Here is a 12,407-nt window from a genome sequence, read left to right as displayed (position 1 = left end):
GAAATATACAAGAAGGAAAAAAATAGAAAGTACATAAAAAGACAACCAAATATACATTGCCTACAAATGATGTAATTCAAACATCAAAACACAGTAAGAGGAAGATACACAGGATAAGAAAAGTTTGCAATCAGTATCACAAACCTAGAAGTGATATTTAAATATCAGTTGAACTTCAAGACAAGGAGTATTTAAGAGTAAAGAAAAACATTTCATAATGACAAAAGCAACAGAAAACAGAAAAACAGAACCATTCTAAATATATAGCATGAAAGTCTCAGAACACATCAAAGGGAATTGAAAGAGTTCAAGGGAGAAACAGCAAATTCCTTAAACACTTAATCTCCTACAACCACTAGTTAAATGTAGTCACTGTTTCTACATCTTCTCAGCCTGTCCGTTTTTACATCACTTACACCACCCTTCTCCTTGAATTTGCTGACTCCCCTTCTCTGCTGCTTGTTACTGGTACAATCTTTTCTCTCTGCTTAGAACTCATCCACTTTCTCCTGGCCTGACTCCTACTTTTATGTCAAATATCCCTTCTTCACAGCCACTTTCCTGATTGACTAAGCTTTTTCACCATTGCTGAAGTTGTATGCTTCTGCCCCTACTTCTCTGAATGTGTATACATGACTGCCAGAAAAACAATCTTTACTAAACACCTTCTTCTCAAAAACTCTTAGCTACCAAAGGACAGAGGCTAGTACCAGCTAGCACAAATCTTAGTGCGGGGCCTGTCATACAGTTAGCATTGCATAAACACTTTTCAATAAAAAGATCTCTCCCCCTCCCATCTTTTCAGCCTTCCCTCTCCACCCCTCACTACGTCTCTCTCCTCAGTGTGAGCAGTATCTGAAAGTGTTTCTTAAAAGAAGGATTGGAGGTCTTAAGATGGTTCCAAGATAATCATATGATTTTTTAGGAAAAAGAAGGCAGCAGTAAAGAACGGAGTGTAGGAAAGGTGGCTTGTCTGCACACATTCATGAATTAGATATCTGGCACGAGAAGAGAGTTCAGGTCACATGACATCAGATTGTTCTGCTGTGTTTTGCTCTTATTTCAAATGACTCATTAATTCATTCACTCATTCTTTCATTCATCATTCAACAATTATTTAATATATATTAAATGGTTTAGAGAAAACATAAACCTACTACACTTAGACTGTATCACCAGACTTCCCTTATTCGGTATACTACAAATGAAAAGAAGCACCTAGAATCCCCATTCTTCTGTGTAGTAATGGTAACCATATGGATTTCATGTATTTGGAACCAGAACTTCTGCTGCTATGCCCTTGTATGATTTAGAGTGGCTCTGGAAGGACAGGATATGTGAACCCATATTCCTGTTATATGGTAACAAAACTGCAGCCTGTTTTAAGACAGCTATTATACAATAAAGTTTAGGGGATTATATTTTAATGGATAATATGTACTGATTGAGAATTTACATATGAAAGGGAATCATCAAGTTTAACAATAAAAACAGAATCACAAAGTGATCCAGTGGCAGGTAACATCCTATACTAACTGCTTCTTCTCCCCTCCAGTTCTTATGTTGAAATGTTGCTACAACTATGGCAGTATTAGGAGGTCGGGACTTGGAAAAGCAATTAGGTTAAGAAGTCAAAGCCCCAATGAATGAGATTATAACCTTTCTATAAGAACCCAGAGAGCTTCCTTTTCCTTTCCACCAGGTAAAGTTACAACAAGAGGAAAACCGTCTATGAACCAGGCAGTGAGTGGGCCTTTACCAGACACAAATCTTCCAGGGCCATGATCTTGAACCTCTCAACTTCTGGAACTGTAAAAATCTATTTCTGTTGTTTAAAATTACCTGGTCTGTGGTATTCTGCTATAGGAACTCAGACTGAGTCTGTTTTCATAGAGTAGGTCTACAAGAATTTAAACATAGTGAGGCCAAAAAGATGACAAAATAGGAGAAGCCAGTCCTCACTTAACTCATAGAAAGTTCAGTTAATAGCAATACACAAACAAGAAAGCCTTGCTGAAAGATCCCAAAAGATCCCAAAATTGAGAATAACTCTGAGTTACCAGCGTAGTACATAGAATACGGGAAGAGAAATACTCTCATTTCTACCTTATTGCTTTGTTCCCTCCCCCAAGTCAGCATCATGCCTGCACAGACAGGATTCCCTGTAACAACAGGCTCTACAGAGGGAAAACAGAACCAGAGGTGAACACCTAGTTTCCCTGGCATTCCAAGATGCTTTGGAAGAATCATACTCTGGTCTCACCTTATAGGGAATGCAAGGGGAAATGGCACAGGCAGACAACTTGGGGTCACATGCAAAGAAAGCAAGGAGCCAGAACCCACAGTAACCAGCAAGTAGATATTGGCAGTAGTTCTGTTTATCCACCATTAATAGCACCAACCAACTACCAGCTAAAAGTAAAGCTCTCCAAAGCTGAGCTGGCTTGTCACTTGCAGAAGTTTTATCTGGCTTGAATCTGTGGATTGTTAGTATCCTTGATTAGCCATGAACCGTAACTCGGGGCCTCACCCAAGGAAGATGACTACTGCTGCAGGAATTACAGCAAAGAGCAGGACCTAGCTCCACCATATTTGGGAGTTGAAAAGTGTCCAGTTAAGACTCAAAATGCACCTCGAAGTTTTAGTGTGTCAAAAAAGCAAACTTGAATTTGGTATGCTTGATAGTATCAACCCTAAGAGGCAACTACTCTGAAGATGACAAGATGTAAAAGATATCCATACTGGTATTGATTATTAACAGCTCTCAAATACTACAATGTTTTCAAAGTTGTGTTTTTATAAAAATAGCTATGTAATACTATGCTTAACTATATTAAGCCTGATGATGTGGACAAGTCTATTGAAAATAACAAGAGAAAGCATAGTAACTACGGTAGATCACCTAATATTGTGGTCTTATGTGTCTTTTTCATTGCATGTTTTTCTAGGAATTTGTTTTGCTGTCTTGTTATGATTTGTTTTTCCCTATAATACAGAGAGGATAGATACATGTAGAAATTCACACATGAGAAGATTTTTTAAAAACTATTTACGGTAACAGATTATATAATGCAAGATGTAATGAACAGATACTCTGAAGAAGAGACACTAAGAAACCCAATGCTAATTCTGTAGCATTATGATATAAAATCTAGCAATACTATTATTCACTGATCAGAGTGATATTAGTCTAGTCTGTTAAGTTCAATTTCAGCATATGTAAAGATAAGGACAGCTACTACGAAGAGAATGAGAGACACTATGGTAGTTATTATTGTCTTCTCCAATGTCAGATCTTGAAGACCTAAAAAGCCTTCACCATCCTGTAATGATTTGATTAGTTCTATAATATGCAGTATGTATTTAATGTGCTGAAGATGGGGACAACTATTTGGAAGAAACTAGAGCCAATTAGATAAACAGTGAAGATCTCCAGTGGACTTGCTTTGAAATCTGTATTTCTTTAAATTGTTTTTTTTTAACTGTTTTGATATATTTAATCTTACCCTCTTTAAGATAAAAAACAAGTATGTAGGACTGATAACCATATTACTAAGTTTTTGTTAGATCACTGAGCAGAACGGTTGGCAGTGTCACTATTTGAATGTCATTTTACATACTTTAATTTTGTAACCTGAATAGCTATTTCTAAGATGACAATATGTAACTTATCAACTGGTGATTTCTTACCATTTATTTTTCTGTAATTCTGTATTATTTCTACCCTTTTTTATATCCATGTATTTTTTGTTTCTTTCTCTTTAAATAAAAAAAAGTAAAATAAATAAATAAGCAAACTTCAGCTATGCATTTCCACTGAACAGCTGATCCTACTCATTCTGATCAGTGACTCCATTTGACATCAGGGCCACTCACAGAAGATTGTCCAACTGCTAAACTCAAAAACTCATGTGATCTAGCCAGAGTATGCCTCTGGCCTGATCCAAACTGATGGCAATGGACATCCCACAGCTCAGCCTGGGTGGAGAGAGCAGACAGCTGCCCAACTTGAACTCAGAGCAAAGGAAGCAACACAGGGAGTTAGAAACCTGAAAACAACCCCCACTCACCTGCAGTCACTGCCAGTTTTACCGCCCAGAATCACAAGCTAGATTAAACAATGAAGGTCTAGCCCTATCAAAGAAGAGCCTGGTAAAAGCTATAAAAGGCAGCCAGCTGCCTCCTCAAAGGCACAAACACCAGTGCAATGATGCAAAGACCTAGGAAAACATGATACCTCTGAAAGAAACTAATGAAGTTCTAACAATGGACCCTACTCAAAGTTAGGATCATGAAATGGCAGAGAATTTGGTATACTTCTCTTAAAATTCAGTGAACTATAAAATATATGCAGCCCAGGATATAGCTCTGCAGCACAGTGCCTGCCTGGCAAGTATGAGGACCTGAGTTTGATTCCCAGTATGATAAATTTAAATATATAGATTAAAAATTTTTTTAAAAATTAAATGAGATTTGAAAAACAATGTATAAACAAGAAAAATATGTTTGACAAAGAAATAGTAATTTAAAAAGGAAATTCTAGAGACAAAGAACATAAGAACTGAACCATAAAACACAACAGGAAGCTACAACAGTGGGTTTGTTCAAGGTAAGGAATCAGTGACAAAAGCATTTGTAATTATTCAATGAAAGGGGAAAAAGAGAAAGGATGAAGGAAGCCTCCAGGGTTATGGGATTCCATCAGGACACTTAAGCAGGGCATGGTAACAATTTAGGAGGCAAAAGAATAAAGGCTAGAAACCACATTTAAAAAATAAAGACTGAAAATATTACCTAATTTGTAGAAAGATGCCAACATGCATGTGTAAAAATGCAAAGCTCTCCAAACAACTTCAAGAAAAGTTCCCCTACACACAAAATAATCTATCAGAAATCAAAACCAATGAAATACTTCTTACAGCAGCAACAGACAAGAAACCTATACATATAGAAGTATCTGAGTACAGCAACCAGTAATTCACTGAGCAGTCAATAAGGAAAAAATACAACTTTAACAAGCAAAAGGTAAAGAAGTTCACTATTACACCTGCCTAACAGGAACTGTCCCAAGGAATTTTGTAACTTGAAATAAAAGGCACTAATTAATAACTCAATCATACATGAGCACAAAATTCAGTAGTGTAATTAATGCAGAGCCATAGCCAGAACATTCTAAGGCTGTAATGATGGTACATGAAGCAATTTTATCCAAATATGAGGATTAAAAAATAAAACTATAATAACAAAATAGCTAACAAAAGGGATGGATGTATATTACAAAGTGATGTAAATTTCTGACATCGAATACATAAAATATGGAAGGGGATACATTTGTTAAGGGGGTCAACAGTCAAAACATAGGGGATTTAAATGAAAAAATAAAAAGCCGATTAAAAACTGGGAAAGGAACTGTTCTCAAGACATACAAATAGCCAAAAGACATAAAAACTGTTTAACATCACTAATCGTCAGAGAAATGCAAATCAAAATCACATGCTATAATCTTGCACCAGCCAGCATGGCTATGAATAAGAAGAGAAAAAACAATACATGTTGGTGAGTATGTGGAGAAAGGGAAGACTCTCTATATCATCTGTGGAAATATAAATTAGTACAGACACTATGGAAAATTGTATGGATGGTCCTCCAAAAGCTAAAAATAACCCAGGAATCCACATCTGAATATTTACAGAAAAAGATAGGAAATAGGTGCATGGAAGAAATACCTGTACTCTCATGTTCCCTGCAGCACTGTTTACAATAACCAAGTTAACAGAATCAACATCAGTATCCATAACGAGGTATATACACAATGAACACTATTCAGTCTTGAAAGCCAAAGAAAATTTATCATTTGTAAAAACATTGATGCAACTGGAAAGTATTATGCTAGGTGAAATAAACCAGGCACGGAAAGACAAATATGTCAAGTTTTCACATTCAAGTTCAAAAAAAGTATAATGTAGAATGGTGATTACCAGAAACGGGCTGGCGGCGATGGGGAAATGATGATCAGAGGATACAAAGCCCCAGTTAAATAGAAATAAGCCCTTTAAAAAGACATATTATACACTGTAGCAAATATAGTAAATATGCTGTATATTTCAAAATTGTTAAGAAACAAGATTCCAATGCTCTTCACACAAACGATAAGAGATGGTGAATATATGAATTTGTTTAAATCAATTACTCTATTGCATTCTCTAATTGTCAATCATTACAATTGATTCATTAATCATAACATGACTTTCTATCACATAAATACATATAATTTATAATATTTAAATTTTTAAAATATTACAAATAATTTTTTTTGTCTTTTTCTTTTTCATCAGTACCAGGGATCGAACTCATGACCACATACTTACAAGGCAGGCACTTATGCCGCTGAGCTAAATCCCCAGTCCCACAAATAATTTTTAAAAAGATAAATTCTGAGTAGCTACATAGTTTTTCCTGAATCAGAGTTTTCTTGGTGAAATTAACTTACCTTTGAAAGACTAAAAACTATCAAAATATTAAGCTATTGGGCATAATTACATGAAATACTCTTGTTTCTGTGTATATTTCTATACATTAGTAAGTTAGGTCTAAATAAGACTGTATTTACATATATGTGTGTCATGTGTACACACACATTATAGAATCACAAGCACATATACTGCACACATAATATATGTGAAAGATAAATATATCCCAACACCTTAGCTCACTATGACTTGGTGGAGAAAGCCCCTTCTAGTATCTCCTCACTTCTCCCATATGGCCTTTGTGACAGTCAAGCTAGATGGTTAACTTGATTGGCCTAAGAGCCATTCAGGGCATTAGTAATGCATACTTCTGGATGTGCCTGGGTGGCTGACACACGTGTGACCTTGGGTACTACAATTGGTCATTGTTCATTCCTTTCTTGTACTATTTCCCTTCCCTGCTTCTGACCACCAGCAGTAAGCAGTTTTGCTATACCATGCTGTTTCTGCCTTGGAAGCACCAATAATCGACTTGAAAATGTGAGCCAGATTAAACCTTTAAGTTGCAGGTATCTGATATTTTGTAGTAGCAAACAGCAGGCTGACAAATACCACCTTCCTGGTTGGCAGAGGGTTAGTATGAAGAGTCAAGAGAAATGGAAACCCTCTTAAATAGTTATATTTTTAATATTCATTGCACTTGGATACTAATATATTAAATACATGACTAATTTTTCCAGATTTTTCTACCATATAATGAGAACTAAATATATGACTAATTTTTCCAGGTTTTTCTACCATTTAATGGGAACTCAAACCTTCCTTCTCAGCCCTTGTTCATGACTTGGACTCATTAAATGCTCATGCTCAATGAGCTATCTGAGTAACAACTCTCTGTTCAACAGATTCTGTATGATGCACTATGAGAAATACCTTCGCTCACAAAGATCTCAAGTTCACAAGGGAGACCAAAAATGCATACGTTTTAGAGGATCTAATTCAAGAGTAGACAGACAGGTCACACACACAATTATTAAAGGAGTAGTTAAAGAAGAGAGCCTTCATCCTGCCCATCACACGCACCTTCCAGGGCCAGAAATTCTTTGACTTAAGACAGAAAAGCCAAGAACTAAGATTATGTTGCAGATAGTATACAAGCGTATATACCAGGCAGATCATAAGCAAAAGTAAAAATAAAAGAACTCCAAGGTACATCTTAGAGACAAAACAACACCACATTGAGACTCTTTCCTATATATACTAGTTCATCCAAAAAATGCAAATCAAAGGCACAGTGATATTAGCTTCACACCTCTTAGGATGGCTATTTTAAATAAGATAAGTGGTGGCAGATATGTGGAGGAAAGACAACCGTGTATGCTCCTGATGGGAATATAAACTGGTTCAAACATTATGGAAAACAGAGTGGAGGTTACTCAAGAAAGTTAAAAGTACAATTTCCATGTGGTCCACCAATATACTTCTGTGTGTAGGTACCAAGGCAGGCACATTATGTAAAAGACATACTTGCAACATGATATTCCTTGAATCATGATAAAAAAAAAAGCCAAGACATTGAAATGATATAAATGCCCACTGATAAATGAATGTTAAAGAAACTGTGGTACATATACATACCACAAAGTATTATCCAGCCATAAGAAAGAAGGAAATTTCACCAATTGAACAAACATGTGTGAAGTTATAAAACATTATGTTAAGTGCAATAGGCCAGACTCAAAAAGATAAGAAGTCATAAGAGACTGAACTCAGAAGCAGCAATACGATGGCAGTTGTCTAAGAGTGAGAAGTCAGGGAAGTAGGAAGACGTTGATCAAAAGGTACAAACTTTCAAATTTTTAGTTATAAGGTGAATAAGGTCTGGAGACTTAATGTGCAGAATGAGTAGCAATGGATATATTCATTTGATTATGTAGATCATATATATCTATGTAGATCAAATCAGCAGGTTGCATATCTTGAATGCATCCAATTTTTGTGAATTAAACATTTAAAAATTTGCACACACGTGTGTGTGTGTGTGTGTGTGTGTGTGTGTGTGTGTGTGTGTGTGTGTATATATATAAAGTGTACAGAGCCATGCTTGGCCCAAGGTAGCTCCCACATAAGTACAATTATTTTAAGAGGGAACATGAGTGACTTCATAAACAACATATTTTGAATCACAATTGCTAAAACCAAGAGCATAAACATTTGTTCAATGTTTTCCTAGAAAGTGTTGTTACAAACCCCTCCTTATGTAAATTCAATCTACCCAGATCAAATTTCCTTGGAGAATATTAAAACAACCAACCTACAGGTGCATATAGACATGTATTGTGTATTATTTTATACTCACACATAAAATTCCTTCTATTACTCACATTCTCATAGAGAGCTTGAAGGGTCTCCAGGTCAACCACAGAATTGTCCAAGTTCACAACAGCTGTGGGGGAGAAAGACAAAACAAAGACTATAAATTGTCATAAGCCACCTGTGAAAAGATGTTGGCCCATCTTAGTAATGTTCATGACCCAGCAGTGGGAACGCACAGGGACTCTTACTTTAATACTCCCACTGGCCCACTCCAAACACCATGTGCCAGAAATTTCAATGGGCTCTGTGTTGAATGCTAAAGCTTTCATTTGTTCCACAAGTGCTAAATCTCATAAATACATCTCAGTCAAAGTCAGAGAGAAGTTGTAAATCTGTCATTCACTGGCTAACTGAATGAATTGAAAGATCTCTGTTTAAAACCAAAAAAAAAAAAAAAAAAGGCAACTCATTCTGAAACTGATGCATGATAGTTTTATACAGGTACTAATAAATATTAACACTTTCCCATACATCTAAAGTATCTGCTAAAGGTTAAATCTAATCACTAAAATGACAGATTCAGGATAGGAATGATACATACATTTCCTATTACAATTCCTTTAAGAGTAATAATCAAAGGACAATGCATTGATATTGATATCAAGATTAGCACAGATTTAACCCAAAAAGATAGATCCTTAAAACACAAACTATGCATGATTATATAAGGAAGAAGTGGAACAGATTATCAGAAACCAGAAACATGTCCTTTACATGCAATTGTTGGCCAGGAAATGTTACATTGTATTTTAAAGCAAGTGCATTTTATCACAAAGTTAGGCATAGGTTAACTGAAATCATTCCACATTTCACACATGCATGTTGGCCAGAAACAAGGTAAATTTGCCCAGATGGATCAGTGCCAAGTAGCCATGGAAGGACACTCTTGTGGATTAAAGATTTCTAAGAGAAAAATCACAATGTAGACAATCACAAATTGGATATATTTATTTTGATTACTGAGGCATTTTATCAATTCTCTTTTCTGAAAGCTTAAAGTACATGAGACATTTTCTGGTCAGCTCTGGCAAAATCCCAACAAAGAATTAAGGGAAAAAGTGAGAAATGGAAGCAGCAAAAGATGGATGAAATTTCTAACCAATGTAATTTAGCATTTCTGGGAACAGAGCCCAGATTCACCAACAAATAGTACTCAAGTAGAATATAATACTTCCATCCTAATAATAATCCACTATCTCAATTTCAAAAAAGAAATCTCAAATATAAATTAGACAATTTGATTAAGATCCTTAGGCAAGTTTTCTTATTCTTTAAACCAAATAAAACAAACACAGCAAAAGGATGTCCCAAAGGAATAAAAGCATAATGCAACTCAATTTGGCCATATTTTCAAAATTAACTAAAAGAGCCTAATAATTTTTGCTGAAGTAATATGCAACAAAAAAACATAAAAGTCACATAAAGAGAGCAAATTCATGAATGGATGGAACAGTTACTAGCTTTAGATTTATGAAGAGTTTGACTCAAAAAAAACCTTAGTGAATGCAAAAGTTTGGAATTCAATGAATTGAATGCAAATCCAATAATTCTCTACATTCCATAGGTGATAAAGTGACAGATTATCAGAAAAACTATGAAGGAAATGCTCATAGTCAACTTAGTGTAAGATTTCACGCTAAAGAAACAATGAAGTCATTCATACTCAAGCAAAGTTCGTAAAAGACTCAACTATCCTTTGATTATATACCTCATTTGTGGTTTCTGACTATCAAGAGGTGAGCATTTTCTCTACCATGCCCTTCTCCATAATGCTCCGCTTCCCCCAAGACCCAGAAATCAAGAGGCCAAGATACCATGGACTGAAACCCCTAAAACCATAAGTCAAATAATTTTTTTGTCTTTAAATTGACCTCCTCAAGTATTTTTTCATGATAATGAAAAGCTGATTAACACAACCATGCTGTAAAGAATAAAACAGTCCATTTTGGAACTTAAAAAGTCAACTTAATCTAAAATATAAACATTGGAAACAAAGTCTAAACAGAAACAAAAGCTCTTCTTCTAAATTTTACAATAGCGCATGACATAAAATGAATTACAGAAAAACCAACTAAACAATTAAAAGCCCACTGTAGGAAATAAGTCTCACACTGGACATGTGACACCATACATAGCAGATGCACCTAGGTGTCCAGTGCCTATTGTTTGGTCTTTGCTATCACCATGTATTCCTCCCTCTCTTCCTTCTTCAATACCAGAGATATGGGACATGTGTCTCATTCTAATTCATGGCAGTATTAAATCACCAAGGAGTAGAGGTCAAAGCATTTGTGTGAATGACTGCAAAATGAAAAGAATCCTGTCACTGTGCTTTCAAAGAATTGCACAGAACAGAAAGGGAAATATTTTAAGAACTTACCTTAAAGTACATTGATTTAAAATAAAACACAAAACATTAGTAACCAAATTTGAAAATCTTTTACATATTTTATAAGCCAAATAAGGTAGGTCACTTTATTATTGTAATTTGACATGATATGATTACTCTCGAGTACATACTTTTAAGTCATGAATCACATTAGTGCCTCTCTTTCTCCAGCTTGGATCATTTTTACGTGGGTACCTACTGGATGGGATAGGACAGCCATTTCCATGTTGTGCTTAGTGGTCTCTTTCCTTCCCAAGCCTTGGGCACTTATTCCAGAAAGCATAAACTCCTCCTGTGTGATTTACTATAGTGTAAGTAGAGAGCCCTCAAATAGAAAGTCTCATTGTATTTATTATCAGTATATTAGTCACTCATTCTTGCATAGCAAGTTACACAAAAGCTTAGGGGTTTAACAAACACATATTTATTATATCACAGTGTTATGGTTGATACATTGTATCAACTTGAGAAGTTTTAAAGTTTAACTAAGAGACTCAGCAGGAGCCAGAGTCCTTACTTTGTAAATATCCTCATCCTGTGCATGAGAAGGGCACAGAGATTTTTTTTTTTTAATTTTTATTTAAGGAGAAAAGAAAAGAAAGAAAAAAAAACAGTGAAGGGGTACAAGTTATACAGATTTACAGAATAAAAAAAATGCGCAGTAGGAAATCACTAGTTAATGGATTACATATTGTCATCTTAGAAATAATTATTCCAGTCACAAAATTAAAGCTTGTAGAGTGGACATTCCAACAATGATACTACAAACAGTTCTGTTCAATGATCCAATAAAACTCTGTGATATCATTTTCTATCTTATACATTTAAATATACATGCAGTTATATAGTTTAGAGCACTTTCTTTTCCTCTCTTTTGTACAGTGACTATTACACATTTTGAGTTTCATTGCTCCCACGGTTCTTGTTGCTTTTTTGGAAGAGAGTAAAACCAAATGTGACGTAACAGAGCAGAATCGGTCAAGTCAAAAGGGTGGACATAATAGATAATATAAAAACATAATACAAGGTGATCAACAATGGTTACCATAATGCCTCCCGCTATTTCTAATAGAATTGCCTATATCATTAGTTGTAATACAATTGAACAAAACCGTAAAGAATAAAACCGACAAAACCAAAACATTGGAGATATTGTAGGTCTTCAAAAGTAG

General features: G+C 35.2%; 1 protein-coding gene across 2 annotated transcripts in view; it reads right to left on the bottom strand.

Moving 5' to 3' along the window:
* Fmn2 (formin 2) overlaps positions 1–12,407 on the bottom strand; it is a 308,299-nt gene that overhangs the window by 127,477 nt on the left and 168,415 nt on the right. For both annotated transcript variants that reach the window (XM_063240263.1, XM_063240264.1), the window contains one exon: positions 8,855–8,916. In XM_063240263.1, the coding sequence (XP_063096333.1) occupies positions 8,855–8,916 (62 nt within the window). The remainder of the gene's footprint in view (positions 1–8,854; positions 8,917–12,407) is intronic.

This window comes from Cavia porcellus, unplaced genomic scaffold (genome assembly GCF_034190915.1).
Source record: "Cavia porcellus strain 051 isolate PalLab524CR breed Dunkin Hartley unplaced genomic scaffold, mCavPor4.1 scaffold_29, whole genome shotgun sequence".
Lineage (NCBI taxonomy): Eukaryota > Metazoa > Chordata > Mammalia > Rodentia > Caviidae > Cavia > Cavia porcellus.
This window is presented reverse-complemented; position numbering and strand designations above follow the sequence as displayed.